Source organism: Neopelma chrysocephalum, unplaced genomic scaffold (genome assembly GCF_003984885.1).
Source record: "Neopelma chrysocephalum unplaced genomic scaffold, ASM398488v2 Primary Assembly neopelma1_106b, whole genome shotgun sequence".
NCBI lineage: Eukaryota > Metazoa > Chordata > Aves > Passeriformes > Pipridae > Neopelma > Neopelma chrysocephalum.
Window position 1 is genome coordinate 748,974 of NW_020897771.1, and position 20,049 is coordinate 769,022.

The 20,049-nt window shown below is 61.5% G+C and overlaps 4 protein-coding genes across 9 annotated transcripts; 1 reads left to right on the forward strand and 3 right to left on the reverse strand.

The window, feature by feature from the left end:
- Window positions 1–670: 670 nt before the first annotated feature.
- Window positions 671–2,349, reverse strand: NDUFS8 (NADH:ubiquinone oxidoreductase core subunit S8). The gene is made up of 7 exons (XM_027696426.1): window positions 2,262–2,349; window positions 1,747–1,794; window positions 1,612–1,665; window positions 1,413–1,502; window positions 1,172–1,344; window positions 978–1,106; window positions 671–888 (listed from the first exon to the last, which is right to left on the reverse strand). Exons 1-7 carry the CDS (start codon window positions 2,317–2,319, stop codon window positions 757–759), a joined length of 684 nt encoding a protein of 227 aa, XP_027552227.1. The 5' UTR covers window positions 2,320–2,349; the 3' UTR covers window positions 671–756.
- A 979-nt stretch (window positions 2,350–3,328) lies between these two features.
- On the reverse strand, window positions 3,329–7,824 carry LOC113973828 (aldehyde dehydrogenase family 3 member B1-like). 2 transcript variants are annotated; one of them, XM_027696396.1, is made up of 10 exons: window positions 7,666–7,824; window positions 7,352–7,514; window positions 6,518–6,628; window positions 6,308–6,428; window positions 6,114–6,199; window positions 5,827–5,908; window positions 5,199–5,585; window positions 4,843–5,009; window positions 4,566–4,665; window positions 3,329–3,584 (listed from the first exon to the last, which is right to left on the reverse strand). In XM_027696396.1, the coding sequence occupies exons 1-10, from the start codon at window positions 7,764–7,766 to the stop codon at window positions 3,391–3,393; spliced, it is 1,512 nt and encodes a 503-aa protein (XP_027552197.1). In that variant the 5' UTR covers window positions 7,767–7,824; the 3' UTR covers window positions 3,329–3,390. The 2 variants fall into 2 exon arrangements, with proteins under 2 accessions (XP_027552197.1, XP_027552198.1); XM_027696397.1 differs by lacking the exons at window positions 7,352–7,514; window positions 7,666–7,824 and adding an exon at window positions 7,197–7,236.
- A 157-nt stretch (window positions 7,825–7,981) lies between these two features.
- LOC113973824 (aldehyde dehydrogenase family 3 member B1-like) lies at window positions 7,982–15,566 on the reverse strand. The gene is made up of 11 exons (XM_027696388.1): window positions 14,855–15,566; window positions 14,191–14,400; window positions 13,676–13,838; window positions 11,443–11,553; window positions 11,235–11,355; window positions 11,031–11,116; window positions 10,761–10,842; window positions 10,119–10,505; window positions 9,733–9,899; window positions 9,472–9,571; window positions 7,982–8,516 (listed from the first exon to the last, which is right to left on the reverse strand). The coding sequence occupies exons 1-11, from the start codon at window positions 15,208–15,210 to the stop codon at window positions 8,323–8,325; spliced, it is 1,977 nt and encodes a 658-aa protein (XP_027552189.1). The 5' UTR covers window positions 15,211–15,566; the 3' UTR covers window positions 7,982–8,322.
- A 180-nt stretch (window positions 15,567–15,746) lies between these two features.
- On the forward strand, window positions 15,747–19,881 carry UNC93B1 (unc-93 homolog B1, TLR signaling regulator). 5 transcript variants are annotated; one of them, XM_027696375.1, is made up of 11 exons: window positions 15,747–15,807; window positions 16,626–16,728; window positions 16,815–16,956; window positions 17,036–17,189; window positions 17,267–17,428; window positions 17,492–17,615; window positions 17,697–17,790; window positions 17,878–18,255; window positions 18,325–18,598; window positions 18,870–18,988; window positions 19,065–19,881. In XM_027696375.1, the coding sequence occupies exons 2-11, from the start codon at window positions 16,645–16,647 to the stop codon at window positions 19,739–19,741; spliced, it is 2,208 nt and encodes a 735-aa protein (XP_027552176.1). In that variant the 5' UTR covers window positions 15,747–15,807; window positions 16,626–16,644; the 3' UTR covers window positions 19,742–19,881. The 5 variants fall into 5 exon arrangements, with proteins under 5 accessions (XP_027552176.1, XP_027552175.1, XP_027552174.1 ...); XM_027696374.1 differs by having other exon boundaries at window positions 15,782–15,812; window positions 16,598–16,728; XM_027696373.1 differs by lacking the exon at window positions 15,747–15,807 and adding an exon at window positions 16,116–16,151 and having other exon boundaries at window positions 16,598–16,728.
- Window positions 19,882–20,049: the final 168 nt, after the last annotated feature.

The following is a 20,049-nucleotide window of genomic DNA, read 5'->3' on the forward strand; positions in this document are numbered from 1 at the left end:
ATCACCAGGCACCCCCACACTGGTATCACTGGGACCTCCATATCGAAACCACCAGGACCCCCACACTGGTACCACTGGGATCTCCATACCAACACCATCAGGATTCCCCAGCTGGGATCACCGAGACCCCCAGGACTCCCACACCAGTACCACCAGGACCCTCACACTGGTATTACTGGGACCTTCATACCATAACCACCAGGACCACTCCTGTCAGGAAGGTTGGACCCCCACACTGGTACCGCTGGGATCCCTGTGCTGGGATCACACTGAGACCCCCATGATGGGATCACTGGGACCCTCGTGCCAGGATGACCAGGACCCCCACACCAGTACCACCAGGATCCCCCTGCTGAGACCACCCAGACCCTCACACTAGCACCACTAGGACCCCCACAACAGTACCACCACGCCCCCCGTACCTGGCTGCCCCTGGAAGCTGGAAATGAATCTCCCAGCTCTTCCCTAATTCCCCCCCCAGCACTGCCGCTCCATCCCTGCCCACCCCTCATCCCATCCCACATCTTTCTGTGCAACCCACTCCCTCACCCCAAGGTTGGTGTCACCCCCAGGACCCTCATCCTCCTCCTCAAAACACAACCACACACCCGGGGATCCCCCTGGGGCTCAGGGGGTCAAAACCCAGCACTGGAAGGAAAAGACACGGAGCTGCAGGTTGGGAAGGGGCCAGTGCCCCCGGTGGTGGGTGAACCCCCAGACCCTTTATTTGATGGTGGGTGGGTGCCAGGGGGGCCGTCACCGGTACAGGTAATCAGCCTGGATGTTGGCAGCGATCTCGGCCTCCCACTTGTCGCCGTTGTTGAGCAGCTTCTCCTTGTTGTAGAGCAGCTCCTCGTGCGTCTCCGTCGAAAACTCGAAGTTGGGACCCTGCCAGGGTGGGAGGAGAGGGGGGTGTCACCCTTGGGGTCAGCACGGTGGGGAAGAGGGGGTCTGTAGCACCCCCAAGCCCCGCTCACCTCCACGATGGCATCCACGGGACAGGCCTCCTGGCAGAACCCGCAGTAGATGCACTTGGTCATGTCGATGTCGTAGCGGGTGGTGCGGCGGCTGCCATCGGCGCGGGGTTCGGCCTCGATGGTGATGGCCTGGCACGGGGACAGCGTCAGCCCCGGAGCCCCCGGGCGGCGGGAGCAGGGGGAGGAAAGCTCACCTGTGCCGGGCACACAGCCTCGCAGAGTTTGCAGGCAATGCAGCGCTCCTCCCCGGACGGGTAGCGGCGCAGCGCGTGCTCCCCGCGGAACCGCGGGCTCAGCGGGCCCTTCTCGAACGGGTAGTTGATGGTGGCCGGCTCCCGGAACAGGTAGCTCATGGTCATGGCCAGGCCTGGCAGGGACAGAGCAGGGTTATGGGGGGATGGCACCCTGCAGATGGGCAGGGTGAGCGGGCCTCACCTCGGATGAGCTCGGTCCAGAGCAGGGTCTGCGCGGCGCGGTCGGTGATGGAGCGCATGTCCATGGCCGGCTCCTGGACGTTGACGTACTCTGCAGGAAAAGGGAGCTGTGCCTGCCCCGCGTGCCCTGGGGGCAGAAGTTGTGCCCACCGCAGGGAGGGGACACAGAGGGGACACAGAGGCAGCATAACCCTACTCACTGTAGCAGTCCCTGGGGGTGCTGGTGCTGAGCAGGCGCAGCGGGACCGGGGGGCCTGGGGGGGGGGCGGGGGGGGTTGGGGGGGGTCGAGATGGGGCTTAGGGGAGTTCAGGGGTGCCTGGTGTTCAGGCCTCACCTGCGCGGGAAGCCCGGTACAGCAGTCGCAGCGCCGCCATGGCTGGTCCTGGGGTGCAGAGGGAACCTCAGGGGCTGCAAACAAGGGAGGCCCCCCAACCTCCCACGGGGGGCCTGGGACCCTGACCCCCACCCGTCCACCCAAAGAGACTCGGACATCAGGAGCACTTCCTCCCGCCAGGGACCCTGGTGTCCCAACACTCCCCAGGGACCCCAAGTGTCCCCCCAAATGACTCAGGAGTCCTGTCCCTTTCCCAAAGGATCCCCCCAAAGGACTCAGGTAGCCTCCCCTACCCCCATGCCCCAAAAACTCAGCCCCAAGCCCCCTCCCCACTCTCCAGCAGCCACTGACCCTCGCCGGCGGGATAAACCGCTCCTGTCACCCCCAAAATCGCCGCTCACCCTCTGCGCTTGTCCTCGGGGGCGCGGGACGAGCCGCCCCCTCTGCCCCAAGCGGGACCCCCCAGCCCGGCACAGCCCCTGGACCCCTCCGGGCCCCCCCCGTTGTCCCCTCACCTGCCCCAAGGACCCTCCGGCGCCCTGACCCCTGGTCGCCCCCGCAGGCACTGCGCATGCGCGCCCGGTGGCGCCGGGTGGGCGGGGCGCGCGGCCATGGATGCGCTTCCCATTGGTCGGAGCCCTCTGGCGGGGAGGGGAAGGCGGCCGGGCGTCACTCATTGGATGGAGCGGTGCCCGCGCGCGCGGCGATTGGCTGGGACGGAGGAGGGGCGTGTCCGAGCGACCGGCGGAAGTGGAAGCGCATGTCGATGGCGGTGGAGTCGAGCGTGGTTACAGCGGCTCCCGGGCCCCGGCACTTCCCGGGCTTCTGGCACTTCCCGGGCTTCCAGGGCCTCCTGGCCAGTTCCCACAGCAGCACGGGCCGCGGGTGTCGGAAGGTCTCGAACCTGGAGCGGCCCAGCCCGCTTTGACCCACTGCAGAGCCGGGCACAGCCCCGGGGGAGCTCAGGGCGGGGACCAGGGCTCCAAGGACATGGAGAGCGGGGCAGGGGATCAGCCCGGGGGGGGACCTTCAACGTTGGCCCCGAGCCATGACCCCCGGTACAGCCCCGGGAGGGGGGCAGCGGTACGCCGGTACTGGGTACCGTCCCCCTTTCCTTGTGTTTTCTTATTAAACTGTCTTTATCTCAACGTCCTTCTCAGATTCTCTCTCCCCGTCCTACCCAGGAAGATCCCTCTGGGATTCAGCCACGGCACTCCACAGCCCGGCAGGGGTGGGAATCCCTTTTCCGAGCACAACCAGCCCCCCAAACTGTAGCATCATGGTGCTGGGATCATAGAGCAGGAGAAACTGGGGTCATTGGTAACGACTGAGATCATCCCAGCATAAGGATTTGGGATGAGAGTGTTGCTGTGGACCTCCTCAGAGCAGAGTCCTCAGTGAGGGGGACACAGGGGTGACCCCCTGTGCTGTGGTGGGGCCAGCGGTGATGGAGCCTCAGAGAGCCAAAAAAGGGGACGTGGGACTGGGATGGAGGGAGATGTGGGGGACAGGGGACTTCTGAGGTGAGCAGGGGTGCAGGGAGATGAAAGGGAAGCACACAGGATGTGAGGAAACACCTTTCATTGCACCTGGACACCACAGCCAGGGTTGGAGGGGGATCCTTGGAACGGGACACAGGGACCCTCAGAGCAGGGTACAGTCATCCTTACGTGTCACCTTGGAAGCGGCCTGGATGATCCCAAATTTCTTCTGGCTGTAGGGGGGGTAGCGCGGGGCATTGAGGGGCTCCCGGCCCATCCCACGCTTCAGGCAGCCACGGCAGTGGGAGAAGGTGTCGAAGGTGAACTTCCCATGGTACATTCCCATGCCGCTGTTCCCTGGAATACACAGCACAGGACCCTGGGGGGTGGCTGGATCTGGCCATTGTGTGGGTCAAAGAACTCCACAGTTAAGCTCCCAGCTCCATAAAAATGGCACCCCAACTTCATCCAGCTGCTTTCCAAGCCGTGGATGAACTTCCCAGGCATGTGACCAAAACGGGACCATCAAGGTAACCCAGTGCACACCCAAATGGATGTCTGGAGTGGGAAGATCAGGCTGGGAGGTGGAAAGATTCCCAAAAACCCTCTCATCAGAGGATTTCACCCTTTCAGGTAACACATTTAGCAACTGGAAGGGCATCATTGATGAACTGGTGGCAGCAGCAAGATGCTCCCACCAGATGAGCTTCCCTACCGCAGGAATACCCTCCAAAACACATCCCATCTATGCTGGATCAAGCCCTGGATCCAGCCCATGCTGCAAAGACACTGGGAGTGGAGAGGAACAATGGTCAAGGTGGCTTTGGCAAGGTGGGACCCATCTCCAGGGAACAATGTCGAGAGGTGGAAGGTGGCCAGCCAGGAGCAAGCAGAGGGAAGGCAGGCAGGCTGGCAAAAAATAAGGAAATCTCCTGTGTTGATAAGGGATATGATAAAATTTCATGAATCATCCCGAGTTGGGATTGGAAGGGACCTTAAAGATTGTCCAGTTCCAACCCCTCTGCCATGGGCAGGGACAACTTCCACTACACCGTGTTGCTCCAAGCCCCAGTTCCCAATGTTTTAAGCAAGACATTTCCACAGACACAGGGAACAGAGAGGTTGGGATAGGAAACACAGAGAGAAGGAACCTCAGGGTGCTCCACGTGTGTCCAGCAAAGCCAAAGAGCTCAAGGTGAAGCAAATGGCTTCTGGAAGAGAATTTCCCTATGGACCACTGAGCCCTCTGGAGCAGAGAGTTCCTCTTGAGACCCTTCCTGACCATGGGTGGGATCACACCTGGCTTCTGTTGGCCAGGACTGGGGTCTCTGGACATACCAATCCCTCCAAAGGGCAACGAGGTCAGCGTCACGTGCATCAGGGTGTCGTTGCCGCAGAAGCCGCCGCTGCTCGTCCGCTCCAGGACCTGGTTCACCACCTGGGAGGGAGCAGAGAAGGCGGGAAGTGGGTCTCCAACCTCACTCTCGCACCTCCAGCTGCAATCCATCCCCCCTAACCAGGGCTGTGTGCTCTAAGGAAAATATCTGGAGCTCAGACATGGCTGGATACGCCTGCCAAGGAGCACAGGGCGGGTGCAGTCCTGGTGTCACTCTACCTTGTCACTGGAGGAGAAGGCGTAGATGGCCAAGGGCCGCTCACGGCTGTTGATGAAGTCAATGGCTTCATCCATGTTGGCCACAATGACGATGGGCAGGATGGGCCCGAAGATCTCCTCCTGCATGACGGGATCCGAGGGCTGCACGTCCACCAGGATCGTGGGAGCTGTGGAGAAGAAACCCGACGGCACCAGCTGGGCACAGAGGTCGGAGATGACACCTTGGACCTCCTGCCAAGACCCAGCTCCTCTATGAAAGGACACCCCGCCAAACACCAAATCCTGTGGAAACCTTCTCCACACGCCACATCTGCTCCATGCACAGACAAAGATGTGCGTGAGGCCCAAGCCCTCACCAATGTAGCGCTCGGCCTCGTCCGTCTGTCCCCCGATGGCCACACGCCCACTGCACAGCAGCTTCCGCACCCGCTGGAACTGCTTGTCCCCCACGATGCGCCCAAAATCCGGGGATTCTTTGGGGTTGGGGCCATAAAACTCCGTGATGGCCTCACGCAGAGCAGGGAGCAGCTTCTCCTGCATCTCCAGGCTGCAGAGCAGGTAGTCAGGCGCGATGCAGGTCTGCCCCGCGTTGAAGAAGCGGCCCCAGACCACGCGCCGAGCCACGTTGGGCACGTCGCAGGTGTCGGACACGTAGCAGGGGTTCTTGCCCCCCAGCTCCAGCGTCACCGGCGTCAGGTGCTTGGCAGCGGCCGTCATCACGATCCGCCCCACCGGGGGGCTGCCTGTGGGCACAGAAAACGGGGGGGATGGGGACAAACCCACCAGCCATCGCACACCTCTGCCATGCGGCACCCTGGGCCCACAGCACACACACTGAGTCCCACCGGACCTCAGATGCACGTCCCAGATCCTCCAACACATCCTGGCACCATAACCCCAAGCCAATCCCTGCCTGTGGAGGGATCTGCCTCTTCCCCCTCACACCAAAGCCAGGCACAGCTCTGCTCTGTCCCACGGGATTACCTGTGTAGAAGATGTAGTCGAACTTGTTCTCCAGCAGCCTTGTGGTCTCCTGCACACCCCCAGTCACCACAGCAAAGCAGTCCTGTAGGAGAACAGGTCCCCTCTTGTCACCATCTGTTCTCTCCAACAGCATCCTGGGATGCTGGGACACTGGCTGGGCATGGAGGAAGGAGGCTGGGCAGCTCATGGCACGAGGGATAGTGTATGGGTGGGCACAGGGCACAGCTCCGAGTGTGCAGGGGTAGGAACACCCCAGCCAAGAGACAGGGATGGGGAGAGCGTCTCACCTTGTCCAGGTAGCAGGGCAGCGCTTCTGCCACGAGTCTCTCGGTGTTCTTGGATACTTCTGAGGGTTTGATGATGACACAGTTCCCTGGGGGAGATCAAGAGGATGTTGGAGCAGTGACATGATAACAGCCAGCCCTTCTGGGGATGAGGTGCCTGGATCCTCCCGGCCAGGGGACTTTAAGGTGGGGCTCACCAGCAGCGATGGCCCCAATGAGGGGCCCCAGGATGAGGTAGATGGGGTAGTTCCAGGGCGCTATGATGAGCACCACCCCGTACGGATCCTTGCGGATGAAGGCCGAATCCAACCGGGTCGCCTGCAGGACACCCACCACAACAGGTCCCATCCTGCACCACCACCCCACCCGGTTCTGCCTCCCGTCCTCTCCCTCCACTTCCCTCTCACCAGAGGCCTGTCCACCTGCTTGTCCTTCATCCAGTGGGACAGGTTGTTCAGGGTCTCGTGGAGCTCATTCTTGCACAGGAGCGTCTCGGATAATTCAACTTCAAAGGGCGGCTGGGGACACCGAGGACCTGACATGTCACCTCAGCGTGTCCTGCAGCACAAGGCAGCTCATATCCTCACACTCCACATTCTTTTCCCCAGGATCTGGGGACTGAAGCCCTGGAGCCTCCACATCCCATGGTGAATGGGCACCCCCTCAAGGATGCTGAGTGCCCCCCTGTGTCTGTGGCATGAGGTTTTTAAGCACTGACTGCTTAAAAAAAATAGGAAAACTGACGCAGATCCCATTGATCCAGACAGCAGGAAGGATGGGGAGGGAGGGTGTCCAAAGGTTGGAGAGCAGCAGACAATGAGCCCTGCGTGGTGGTGAGGCTCCAGCTGCAGAGCCACAGAGTCCAGGCTCGGAATGCCGCAGCCTGGGAAAGCCCTCAGGGAGGGAAGGGAGTGACAATTCAGTGGGAAGCTCGGGCAGGGAGCAGGGGTGAAACTGCCCAGGAAAGAGGGAAACAGAGGCTGGTAGGTGCGGGAATGGCTATCGATGCCGGGAGGCTTCCCACAGCCCCCTGTGCCCAGGTCAGGGCAGGGACAAGCTCTGGAGGGGGGCTGGGACATGCTTCACCTCACTCTCCCTGCTCCAGAGACTGCGAGCCCGGGTCGGAGTCCATGCGGGGGTGGAGCACTCCGAGGGAGGAGGACACAGCGCCCTCAGCCGGGGTAGGGGAGCCCTTCGGCTCCTCCAGCCACCAGCTCCCCCCAGTTCCCGGCCCCTCTCACCTTGCCCATGTCCGCAGCGGTGGCCTCCAGGATCGCCTGCTTCTTCTCATCCAGGAAGCGTCCCAAGGCTTGCAGCTGGGCCACGCGGTATTCCATGGGCCGTGTCTTCCTGGAGAGCCAGGATGCCCGCAGGTGGCCCACCAGCCCTGCGTAGGGGTTCCCGCTGTGGGGACAGGGGTGTCAGAGGGACCCCAGCCCCATCCCAGCTCCTCCAAGTTCCGCATCACCCTATCCTGTTATCCAACTGCTGCTCCAGGGAGAGGGCAGAGCACCAGGACCCCTCCTGCTGCCCCTCTATCCCACCACACTCTTACCTCATGGCATCACCATCCACGCTCCCCTTCCCACCATCACCCTCAGGGGCTCTCCCAGCCCCACTCCCGGCAGGCTGTGGGAAGACACTGTCGGTCTCCATGGTCCCACAGGAGCAAAACAAGGGTGGTTGCACCGGCGCTGCCAACTGCAGCTTCCTCCTTCCCCAGGGGTGTCCAGAGAAGGGCGGTTGCCAGCTTCCTGCCCTGCCCCTTGGCTGCCTGCATATCACTCCTGGCTCCATTCCAGCCAAATCCAGCCCAGGGCACCTCCCAGTGCCCCCCAAACCGGAGGATGGAGGCACAAAGAGAGGCAGGAGACAGCTCAATGCAAAGTCTTTACTATAGGCAGAGTTACATGGAGGAAAGAGCAACAGTGAGGAGAAGGAGGATCATCCCCAAGGAAAGGTCCATGTGATGGGAGATGGAGCTGATGGGACCATTTCTCCACCAGGAAGAGGAAAAAGAGTTTCTGGGCCATTTCAGCTGTGTCCTAGAAAATGGTCCAGAGCAGAGGCCACAAGCGTGCAGGACAGGGCATCCATCCCGGCTGTCCAACGTGCTCCAGCGAGGCAAAGGACACGGTGAGGATCCGGGGACAGTCCTGGTTCTCCACACCGACTCTGTGCATGGAGACCCTCGGAGCAGGACGTGGGACCCTCAGAGCAGAGTGCAGGTGCCCTTGCGCTTGACCTCGAAGGTGGCCGTGACGAGCCCCAGTTTCTGCTGGGTGTAGGGCGGGTAGCGCGGGGCATTGAGGGCCTCCAGCCCCATGTTCCGGTGCATGCAGCCCCGGTGGTGGGAGAAGGTGTCGAAGGTGAACTTCCCGTGGTATTTTCCCAGGCCACTGTTCCCTGGAACACACAGCAGACAGGTCCATGCTCAGGATGGGACTCTGGTCCTGATGACACCCACCCTGAGCATCAACACGAGGGAAAAAAAACCTCACAGGCTTTTCTCTGCTGAGCAACACAGACATGGTGGAAGAATTCCATCCTTCCCAGTGCCTCTTCCAGGTCTATGGATATGCAGTCCAATCAATCCTGCTGCAGCTCAGCAGCTTGGAGGCCTCAGCATCTCATTTTTACCCACCTCCATTTATCTACACAAGCTTTGTTGGGTCTACAAGCCTTGATTTCCCTCCATGATGCTCCTCTGTATCTCCCCATGGTTGGAGCTGTTCCATCTTCTTCCTGGAGCTCTTAAAACCTGAAGCCACATTGGCAACACCAGTTCTCCCAATTCCTGTGGCTGGTTTAACTGGAGGTTGAGTCCGGTGACTTCCCGTCTCACCCCAATGACTTCAGCCCATTCACCTGCTCTAAAGTGGCTTTAGCTGATAATTGGAGGTGGTTGGTCTGAATCATTCCCAATTAAGATAAGTTACGGAATGGGAAGTACCAAAAATTGTTTGCTGAGCCACAGGCAGGTGAGGAATTGATTGTCAAGGTGTTTCATTATGTCTGACTCAGCCACCAGCTCTGACAGAGATGCTGAGAAGGGGCACCACCAAAGGGAGGGATTTATCCCAGAAATATTTTGGGGAGAGATGAAGAGATTGGGAATTATTCTGGGGAACAACACTCCTGTATTCCTGCATCCCTGGACCATGCTGCAGCAAAGGCCCAGGGCTGAGCGACCTCGCTTTTCACTTGAGAAAACAAATTGCACCAACCCAGAGAACAAAAACTTCCTCTTTTCTGAGGAGAATCTCCAAGGTTCCATAAGAGGTTCTCCATGTATTTATCGGTTCCTACTATTCCTAAGAGGCAGAATGAAGTTGGTCAGGCCTGGGGGCTCTGGACATACCAATCCCTCCAAAGGGCAGCGAGGTCAGCGTCACGTGCATCAGGGTGTCATTGCCGCAGAAGCCGCCGCTGCTCGTCCGCTCCAGGACCTGGTTCACCACCTGGGAGGGAGCAGAGAAAGCAGATGAGGGTCTTGCACTTGGCAAACATCACCCAATTCATCCATTGGATGTTCCCAGAGTGTTCCCTCCAGAGCGCATCCGGGTGGCTGTCGGGGTGGTGCCTGATTTTCCTCCCCACTTGCTCTGCTCCACAGACTCACCTTGCTGTCACAGGAGAAGGCGTAGACGGCCAAGGGCCGCGGCCGCGCGTTGATGAAGTCAATGGCTTCATCCATGTTGGCCACGACGACGATGGGCAGGATGGGCCCGAAGATCTCCTCCTGCATGGCAGGGTCTGAGGGCTGCACATCCGCCAGGATTGTGGGAGCTGTGGAGAAGAAACCCGACGGCACCAGCTGGGCACAGAGGTCGGAGATGACACCTTGGACCTCCTGACAAGGCCCATCTCTAAGCACCCAATTCCTATGGAAACCTTCCCGGAACCTCATTTCCCTCTACAGCCCCCCCCTTCGGATGTGAGGCCCTCTCCACACGCCACATCTGCTCCACGCACAGACAAAGATGTGCGTGAGGCCCAAGCCCTCACCGATGTAGCGCTCAGCCTCGTCCGTCTGTCCCCCGATGGCCACACGCCCGCTGCACAGCAGCTTCCGCACCCGCTGGAACTGCTTGTCCCCCACGATGCGCCCAAAATCCGGGGATTCTTGGGGGTTGGGGCCAAAAAACTCCACGATGGCCTCGCGCAGGGCGGGCATGAGCTTCTCCTGCATCTCCAGGCTGCAGAGCAGGTAGTCAGGTGCGATGCAGGTCTGCCCCGCGTTGAAGAAGCGGCCCCAGACCACGCGCCGAGCCACGTTGGGCACGTCGCAGGTGTCGGACACGTAGCAGGGGTTCTTGCCCCCCAGCTCCAGCGTCACCGGCGTCAGGTGCTTGGCAGCGGCCGTCATCACGATCCGCCCCACCCGGGGGCTGCCTGTGGGCACGGAAAACGGGGGGGATGGGGACAAACCCACCAGCCATCGCACACCTCTGCCATGCGGCACCCTGGGCCCACAGCACACACACTGAGTCCCACCAGACCTCAGATGCACGTCCCAGATCCTCCAACACATCCTGGCACCACAACCCCAAGCCAATCCCTGCCTTTTAGCAGGCATGTCCAGAGGGAATCCCTCTTCCCCCTCACACCAAAGCCAGGCACAGCTCTGCTCTGTCCCACGGGACGTACCAGTGAAGAAGATGTAGTCGAACTTGTTCTCCAGCAGCCTTGTGGTCTCCTGCACACCTCCAGTCACCACAGCAAAGCAGTCCTGCAAGGGAATAGGATACCTCCTGTCACCATCTGTCCCCACCAACAGCATCCTGGGATGCTGGGACACCGGCTGGGCATAGAGAAAGGAGGTTCAGCACATGGAAGATATGTAGGGTTGGGGTTGCAAGGCAGGGTTGAGAACACCACGGCCTGGGAACAGGGACAAGGACAAGAAGATCTTCTCACATTGTCCAGGTAACAGCTCAGCGTTTCAGCAACGAGTCTCTCGGTGTTCTTGGATATCTCTGAGGGTTTCACAATGACACAGTTCCCTGGAGGGAGATAGACAGGACATCAGCAGAGTGACACGGTGACAGCCAGCCCTTCTGGGGACGAGACCCCGGCACTGCCAGGATCCTCTGGGCCAGGGGACTGTAAGGTGGGACTCACCGGCAGCAATGGCCCCGATGAGGGGCACCAGGAAAAGGTGGATGGGGTAGTTCCAGGGCGCTATGATGAGCACCACCCCGTACGGATCCTTGCGGATGAAGGCGGAGTCCAGCTGCGTCACCTGCGAGAACGTCCACGACCTCAGCGCTGCCCTCCCCACCAGCAACCCCTTTCCCTGCCTTCCCTTTTCCTAGAGCTTCCCTCTTACCAGATTCTTGTCCACGTGCTCGTCCTTCATCCAGTGGCACAGGTTGTTGAGGGTGACGTTGAGCTCATTCTTGCAGAGGAGGATCTCGGTGAAGTAAGCCTCAAAGGACGGCTGGGGACAGACATCACAAAAGGTCACCCCAACACCAACCCCGTCACCTCAACACCGACCCCAACAAGGACTCCGTCACTTCAACACAGATCCCGCCATCGACCCAGCCACCCCAACACTTACCTCATCACCCCAACACCAACCCTGTCACCCCAGGAGGCGCCTCCCCCCCTCTTCCAAGCATGAAGAGCAGGAGAAGCTCTTAAGCAGAAGTCGCCATCACCCCCTGTAACTCCCAGGGAATATCAGTGTCCCAGAAATTTTATGAAAATAGGTATTTGACCAGAGGAAAAAAAAAACCACTAAAATTGAACATTTTCATGATATTTAACAAATTCCTGAGCTCAGCACTGTGAACCAGCAACAGAGCCCCGAGCCAAGAGGACACAGAGCAATATCATTGGAGCTCCAGAAGAGCTGGTCCTCGTGCCAGAGGCAGCTCCACATTGCTGCCCTGGGATGGGACAGTGCTCTTGCACCCCAAGCACTTGGATACTCAAGCTGGAAGCAGAGCCTGGAGCTCCCTCCCTGTGCCCGTGGACAAAAGCTGAACTTAAGACCTTGATTAAAGGGAAATACAAAGAACCACAGCTTAATTAAACCCCTCAAGATGGAGAAGTGGGTCCTCTCCATAGGCATGGAGCACAGATCAAGATCACACTTGCAGGAGAACTGTGAAGGCACCAGGGATAACCCAGCAGGCTCAGTGGAGCCCCTTCATGACTGTGGAGAGCCGAAGGAGCAAAGCTCCTGTGCTGTGACACCGTATTTTGGACTCCTCCAACTCCAAAACATCCCTGGACTGGAGCCTTCCTCCCATCCCCACACTACTTTGGGGTTGGGAAGGTTGGTTGTTGACTCCCACGATCTTCCACCACCCCAGAACACCGTTGCCAGGAGGTGTGAGGACCCTCCCGGACGTGAGAGCTCAGCAGGCACGTGCGATAATCTGGTGAAGCAACGGGGCTGCTCTTGATCTGGGATGACAGTTGCATCACCACTAAGAGGAAAATGATGGGTCATTAAGGGTTTTGATGAGATATGAAGGTTGTGAGATGGGACATTAAGTCTGATGTCACCCAAGTGCTGCTGATCATCGGCACCAGAGAGAAACCGGTGTCGCTGGAGGTGAGGCAGCACCTCAGGTACGTAAGGGCAGGTGAAGTGTCCATCCAACTATGAGGGCCTGGCTGCATAACAAGCTCATTACTGGACAACCAGATCTAATTAGGCATAATTAGGAGAGGTGATGGACACACTCTGAGCACTGATGCCTATCAAGGCCTGGCTGAAAGAGAAGGACTCGCCCCCAATAAACAAGGCAATTAGGAGCCTTGGAAGACGGCAGGACATGGAAGGATGTGGCTCAGGGCACAGGCTGCTGCACTGATGCCGGACAAAGAGGTGAGGATCCTATCATGGAACCCTGGAATGGTTTGGGTTGGAAAGGACCTTAAAGCCCATCCAGTGCCACTCCCTGCCACAGGCAGGGCCTCCTTCCACTAGACCAGGTTGCTCCAAGCCCTGTCCAACCTGGCCTTGAACACTTCCAGAGAGATGAGCTGAGACCACTAAAATTATCCATGGTGGGGATGCTTCCGCTTCGTCAGTGGATCATCCAGGACCTCCTGGCATTCCACAATACCCTGGGCCACATCCAGGTCCCTGCCCATGCTACTGTGCCAGTGAAACCAGTCCCTGTAAGGCTCTGGGAATGTGCAGCGCCAGCACCTTGCACAATGCCAGTAATACCGGGTGTGCTGGGAGCACCCCAGGATATCACCCTCTGTGGAGCTCACATGGACCCCCGGGGCTGGATGTGTGGGGGGACACAGAGGGTGAAACGTTCCCACTTCACGTCAGCCAAGGTGGCCTTTGCCCAATTTCAGGGCACTAGGGATGGGATAAGCAGCACAGTCCCTCCGCTGTCCCTGGATCTGAGGGGACCCAGCACCTATGGATGCGCCACACCAGCCCTAAAGCACACCTAGAGGGACACAGGACCCTGGAGAGGAGATACCCCATGCCTTGACCCCCACGAGGATGCAACAGCCAGACAAAGGGGCATGAAGGACCCCAAAGACATGATGACAGTGGCCCCTGAATCCCAGCCCCCTCTCACCTTGCCCATGTCCGCAGCGGTGGCCTCCAGGATCTCCTCCTTCTTATCATCCAGGAAGCGTCCCAGGGCCTCCAGCTGGGCCGTGCGGTATTCCAGGGGCCGTGTCTTTCCAGAGAGCCAGGATGCCCGCAGGTGGCTCACCAGCCCAGCATAGGGGTTCCCGCTGCAGGGATGGAGGTGTCAGAGGGACCCCCGCCCTATCCCAGCTCTTCAGAGCATCATGTCACCCCAGATCCATGTCGTCCCATCCCAGCATCGAACTGGAGCCCCAGATTCCCTGGGGACAGGGCAGGGAGTCCACACACTTGTGTTTTTCCCTTGCTGCCGGGAGCAGCCCAACATGGCACTGTTCCTGGCAGATCCCACCTTCTCCCTTGGGCCATGCTGGAATGTGGTGGCCCACAGATCCCAGACTTGTTCCCAAGCACCAACCTGGGTCCCCATTGTACTGGCACTGCCACAGCCCCCCAGCCCACCCTCCTGTCTCCCTCCTGTCCCCAGCCCCTTGTTCTCACCATACAGTGCTGCAGACCAACGGCACTGGTCCCTTCCCGATCCCACCACCTCCACTGCACCCGGCAGCTTTCCCAACGTCTTTGCCGGGATCACTGCCCGCGGTGCTGCACTTGCCATAGCCCAGGGGCTGCTGCCCAGGGGGCTCGAGGGGCTGCTGCATGCCAAGCTGTTGGAAGGAGCTGCCGGTCTCCATGGAGAGTGTGGTGGTGCTGGGGAGAGACGGGGGTGGTTTATGCCGGGATTGAAGCGCAGGAGCTGCCGGCTCAATCCCAAGAGGAGTCACCTGCCTGCGGCACCTTTGAAGGGCGGTTTGGTGCTCGGGGGCCGTCCTGGTTGTCGAGGTGACTCAGCCCAGTGCTGCTGCCTGAGGCCCCGGGAGATGCCTGAGATTCCCGGGATGACTGCCAGCCTCTGGACACTGACCTGCCCGGGCTTCTCACCTGATGTGGGGTCACCCATGGGGACCTCAGGGACAAGACATCCCCAAATCTGGGGGACAGAGCTGCAGCCCCACATCTGTCCTCCCATTCCTCTCCATGCCTAAGGCACCCACCCCCTTCCTCGAGGGAACCCCCCCAATGCCTCACAACCCCCACCTACATGGGGGATGCTAAGGGGGTGCCCCGCAGGGGATGCCGGTTTTGGGGACCCCGCAGTGCCTACCTTGGGAGCTGCGCAGGGGCTGCAGGAGCACGAGTCCAGGTGGCCACTGCTGAGGCTCGGGGGCCCCTAAATGCTGTGGGGCCAGTGGCTGGGCCCCACGGCCAGGGGTGGGCAGGATTGGGCCCCGCCTCCATGGGGCTGGCAGTGGGGACAAGGGCTGGGATAGGATAGGATGGGATGGGACCTCCCCCATGGGACAGTGGCACTGGAGAATTCCCACGGCCACCAAACCACCACCATGAACTTTGACCCACTGGGACCCCACAGGCACACCTCACCCCACTCCCAGGACCACCCTGATCCGCTGGAACCCCACAGACCTGTTCCCATGACCACCCTAACCCAGGGGGTCCCATAGACAGCCCTCATCCTACTTCCCAAGTGTTTCGCAACCAATAGACACGCATCATCCTGCTCCCAGGACCACCCTGACCCATGAGGTTCCCACTGACACTCCTCATCCTGCTCCCAGGACCATGCCCAGGGAGGTCCCTTTCCCCCTGGCACTCCAGGGTGGCTACCCTTGCCTGGGGTATGGGGGGCCCTTGGGATGGGCGCTGCCCCTGCCCCACTGCCATGACCCTTCTGCGGCTGTTCCCCACATATCCCACTCATCCTGTAGGAACCAGCACCCTGGTAAGAATCTCACGTCAAGAATCCCCCGCTACCGGCTGGGTCAGATCCTGCCCTGAAGATGTCACCCCCTTCCTGCCCTGCCCATGTCCCCCCCACCCTGCCCCGGGGCACCCTGCCATGTCACGCACCCGGGCACCCTCCTAGCCCTGGCTTTGGGGTGACAAGCAGGGCAAGCAGTGCCTCATACCCCCAGACTGGGGTGTCCCCCCCGCCCAGGCACTCTGGCACATCCCCCAGGCCGGGAAGGGGAAGCGAGAGTGCCCGGGACCAGCACTCACTGCCACGGGGCACCCCGAGGAGGCAGCACCCAGCCCAGGGTCTGGTGGGAGCGCCGGGGAGGCTGCGGGGGTACAGAGGGGCTGGGGAGGGGAGTTTGGGGGGGGTTTGAGGGTTCTTGTGCAACGGGGGAGCGGTGGGTGCGGGGGGGGTCAGGGTCATGGGTGCTGTGGGGTTCGGGTTGCTGAGGGCGGGTGCGGGGCACTGGGGGTTGCGGGCAGGGACCGGGGTGCGGGAGCCGAGGGGAAATCCGGGGGGACACGAGAGGTGCGGGGGTGGACGGGGGGGGAAATCTGGGAGCGGCTCCTTTAACCACCCCCGTCCCGCCCGCCCCGTCCGAAAGAGGAAGCGGCGACCGCCCCGCCCCGGGAGGCTCTGGCACCGGGTACCGGGACTGGGGTCGGCGTGCCGAGGGGGTGCGGTGGAGGCTGGGGGTGCTGGGCCCGGGGGTGCAGTTCTGGGGGGTGCAATGCTGGGGGGGGGGGTGGCGGTGCTGAGTTCAGGGGTGCAGGGTGTAGGCATGCAGAGCACGTGGGTGCAGAGAGCCGGACACGGGTGCAAGTCACGGGTGCAGGATTTGGGGGTGCAAGTCATGGGTTCAGGATCTGGGGGTGCTGGGTACGTGGGTGCAGGGGTTGGGTTAGGGGTACAAGGACTGGGGGTACAAGTCACAGGTGCAGGTCTGGGGGTGCATCTCTCAGGGTGCAGAGCACATGGGCACAGGGTCTGGGGGTGCTGGGCACAGGGGTGCAGAGTCAGGGGGCGCAGGGTCTGGGTGAGAAGGACACAGAGGTGCAAGACACATGAGTACAAGACTTGGTGTGCCAACAGGTTCCCCCCCCATCCTGGCACCATCCAGGGTCCCCCCAGAAGCAGTGATGGAGAAGGACCCTGACTGCTGCCAGGATGGGGCCAAGATGGTGCCAGGTGCCGGGCTGGGCACTGAGGGGACAGAGACACAGGTGAGGCCGGGGGAGGGAACTGGGGTGGTGGGGGGGCAGGCCTGTGGTGGCCATGCCCATGGTCTGACTGCCGGGGTCACCTGTAGCTGGACGATTTTGTGGGCGCTCACCCCGACTACAATGAGGAGGAGGAGGAGCAGAAGTACTTCCGCCGCAAGCGTCTCGGCATCATCAAGAATGTGGTGGCCGCCAGTCTGGCAGGCACCCTCACCTACGGCGTATACCTGGGTATGGGCACCTCCCAGGGGTCCCCAAAACAATCCGGGGTGCTCAGAGCACGCGGTGACCACCCCTGGACCCCCTGCAGGCCTGCTGCAGATGCAGCTGATCCTTCACTATGATGAGACCTACCGGGAGGTGAAGTACAGCAACATCCAGCTGGAGGACATCGACCACAAGGTGCTGATGGGCATCAACGTGACGCCCGTGGCGGCGCTGCTCTACACACCCATCCTCATCAGGTACGGCCCCGCCACGCTCCCGGCTGGCACGGCACACCAGCACGGCTGCCCACGCTGCCCACTCCTTGCCCCGGCAGGTTCTTCGGCACCAAGTGGGCCATGTTCCTGGCGGTGGGCATCTACGCCCTCTTCGTCTCCAGCAACTACTGGGAGCGCTACTACACCTTGGTGCCCTCCGCTGTGGCCATCGGCATGGTCATTGTGCCCCTCTGGGCCTCCATGGGCAACTACATCACGCGGTAGGCATCGGGTGGGCGGGCGGGGGGCACGGGGGGTGCCGGCTGACCTGCTGTGCCGTGCAGGATGGCCCAGAAGTACTACGAGTATGTCAACTACAAGGAGGAGCAGGAGAAGGTGCGGGCACCGCGGGACGCTTGCAACGCCTACATCATCATCTTCCAGACCATCTTCTACTCCTGCTTCCACGTGAGCGCCGGTGGGATGGGCGGGATGGACTGGGGGGCCGCACTGGCAGCGCTGAGCCTGCCCTCCCTCTACGTCTCGTAGTTGAGCTTCGTCTGCGCTCAGATGCCCATGGTCTTCTTCCTCAACAACTACCTGTACCAGCTCAACCACACGCTGTTCGCAGTGAAGCACTGCGGTGAGGCCACGGGGGTGTGAGGTGGCACCGGGAGCCTCTATCCCCCACCCCGCTGGGGTTAACTGTGGCGTGTCCCCCCCCCGGCAGGGACCCTGAGCCACGGCACACTGCCCGGCTTCAACAAGACGGTGCTGCAGAGCCTGCCCCGCAGCGTCAACCTCATCGTCGTGGAGAGCGCGTTGATGGCCGCCGCCTTCCTCGCCATGCTGGTGGTGAGCGCCGGGCGGGAGGGGACGGTGCCGGGCTGGGCGAGGGCGGCGCCTCACCTTGGGCGCTCCGCAGGTGCTGGTGCTGTGCGGCGCCGCGTACCGGCCCATGGAGGAGATCGACATGCGCAGCATCGGCTGGGGGAACATCTTCCAGCTGCCCTTCAAGCACATGCGGGACTATCGCCTGCAGCACCTCCTGCCGCTGTTCATCTACAGCGGCTTCGAGGTGCTCTTTGTCTGCACCGGATTCTCCCTGGTAGGACCTGGGATGGGGCAGGGGGTGAGGGAGCGGGGCTGCGTGACACTGAGCCCACCCTCACTGCAGAACTACGGCGTGTGCACCCTGGGGCTGGAGAAGTTGGCGTATCTCCTCATGGCCTACGGCTTCTCTGCCTCGGCATGCTCCAGCTTGGCCCTGAGCATGTTGCGCCTGCGCCGGCAAATCCCGCTCCTGGCTGGGACCATCATCCACGCCGGACTCCTGGTGATGCTCTTCTGCTGGGCGCCGGAGCCCCGGCAGCAGGCACAAGCACCGCTGCTCTACAGCGTCGCCGCACTCTGGGGCATGGGCAGCGCCCTCAACAAGACTGGAATCAGCAGTGAGTGGTGGGAAAAAAAACAGAACAGCCTTGGCGGTCCCCAAAATGTCTCCGTTATCCCCAAAGCATCATCGGTAGTGGTCCCAAAAGCAGCTTTGGCGGTGCCCAAAATGCCTTGGCTGCCCCCAGCTTCTCCACGCATCCTCTCCCCACTCACCCTGGCACCGCAACCTGGCACAGCGGGACACACCCACTGCGGTTGTCCCGTTGTCCCCCATGCCAAGGGGACCACGGCACGGGAAGGGGGCGCTGATTCTGGTCTCTGCCGCAGTTCTCCTGGGAATGTTGTACAAGAACAAGGAGCGCCAAGACTTCATCTTCACCATCTACCACTGGTGGCAGGCCCTGGCCATCTTCGCTGTCTACCTGTGGTCCGGGCTGCCCATGAAGGTGAGCCCCAGGTGCGCCCCAGCCCAGCCTTGGGACGTTCCAAGCTCTCCGGATCCCAAACCTTGCTGTGCCGCAGGCCAAGCTGTCCATGCTGCTGCTGACGCTGGTGGTGGCGGTGGGGACGTACCTGTGGATGGAGCGGAAGCTGGCGCGGCGCGTGGAATACCGGCTGCCCCGCCTGCCGCGCCCACGCCACAAGTCCTGCGGGTACCGCTACCTGGAGGAGGACAACTCGGACGAGACCGGCTCCGAGAGCGGCGGGGAGCAGCAGGACGGCAGGGAGAGCCCGGCAGGGGCTGCCCGCGGGGACGAGCAGCCCAGAGAGGACGGGGAGCAGCTGGGATAGGGACAGCCCGGCCCCGCCCTGCCCTCAGCGCCGAGCGGGGCCATTGCCCTCCCTGGGGAAGCCCAAACCCCCCCCAGTGGGCCCCAAACCCCCTCAGGTCAGGCTTGCAGCCCCCCCAGCAAAGCAGCCCACAGCGCCCCCCGGTCAGGTCCACAGGCCCCCAGATTGACCTACAGCCCCCCAGGGAGGCTCACAGACCCCCAAACTGTGGTACAGACCCCCAGGCAGACCCGCGGCCCTGCAGGTCGTGCCCACAGTCCCCTAAGCTGGGGTGCAGCCCCTCAGACAGAACCACAGCACCCCAGCCCAACCCTGCAGCCCCCCCCAGGCAGGCCGACAGCCCCCCCGGGCAACCCTGTATCCTCCTGGGCAGACCCACAGACCAGGGCCACAGCCCCCCTTGCTAAACCTGCAGGGCCCCCCTTGCCATTGTCCTGCAGCCCCCAAGGCAGACCTGCAGCCCCCCCGGACCGACTCCACAGCTCCCCCTGCTAAGTCTGCAACCCCCATGCTGGCCTCATAGACCGCCCCCCCTCCATCGCAACCCCGAGCCCTCCCACCCCACTTTTCCCTCAATAAATCCCCTCCCTCCGCCCGTTCCGCGCTCACCTCCTCCATCCGAGGCCGCGCGCTGCCCCCTCAACGCCTTTTTATAAGCCGGGACTACGACTCCCGGCGTGCAACGCGCTGTGCGCCGGGAGCTGTAGTCCCGCGC

Bases quoted from the DNA above. Each gene is read 5' to 3' on its own strand.
- LOC113973824 (XM_027696388.1), bottom strand. From the start codon at position 15,210: ATGGGACCCCCTGGGTTAGGGTGGTCATGGGAACAGGTCTGTGGGGTT. The intron at 11,554-13,675 runs GTGAGAGGGGGC...GTCTGTCCCCAG, and splicing joins CCGCTGCGGACATGGGCAAG to CCGTCCTTTGAGGCTTACTT. The intron at 9,900-10,118 runs GTGAGGGCTTGG...TCTTCTCCACAG, and splicing joins CGAGGCTGAGCGCTACATCG to CTCCCACAATCCTGGCGGAT.
- LOC113973828 (XM_027696396.1), bottom strand. From the start codon at position 7,766: ATGGAGACCGACAGTGTCTTCCCACAGCCTGCCGGGAGTGGGGCTGGG. The intron at 5,010-5,198 runs GTGAGGGCTTGG...TCTTCTCCACAG, and splicing joins CGAGGCCGAGCGCTACATTG to CTCCCACGATCCTGGTGGAC. The intron at 3,585-4,565 runs GTATGTCCAGAG...TGTGTATTCCAG, and splicing joins GTTGCCCTTTGGAGGGATTG to GGAACAGCGGCATGGGAATG.
- UNC93B1 (XM_027696372.1), top strand. From the start codon at position 16,570: ATGAGTACAAGACTTGGTGTGCCAACAGGTTCCCCCCCCATCCTGGCA. The intron at 16,729-16,814 runs GTGAGGCCGGGG...GGTCACCTGTAG, and splicing joins CTGAGGGGACAGAGACACAG to CTGGACGATTTTGTGGGCGC. The intron at 17,429-17,491 runs GTAGGCATCGGG...TGTGCCGTGCAG, and splicing joins ATGGGCAACTACATCACGCG to GATGGCCCAGAAGTACTACG.
- NDUFS8 (XM_027696426.1), bottom strand. From the start codon at position 2,319: ATGCGCAGTGCCTGCGGGGGCGACCAGGGGTCAGGGCGCCGGAGGGTC. The intron at 1,795-2,261 runs GTGAGGGGACAA...TCTGCACCCCAG, and splicing joins CCGGAGGGTCCTTGGGGCAG to GACCAGCCATGGCGGCGCTG. The intron at 1,503-1,611 runs GTGAGTAGGGTT...CTTTTCCTGCAG, and splicing joins CACCCCCAGGGACTGCTACA to AGTACGTCAACGTCCAGGAG.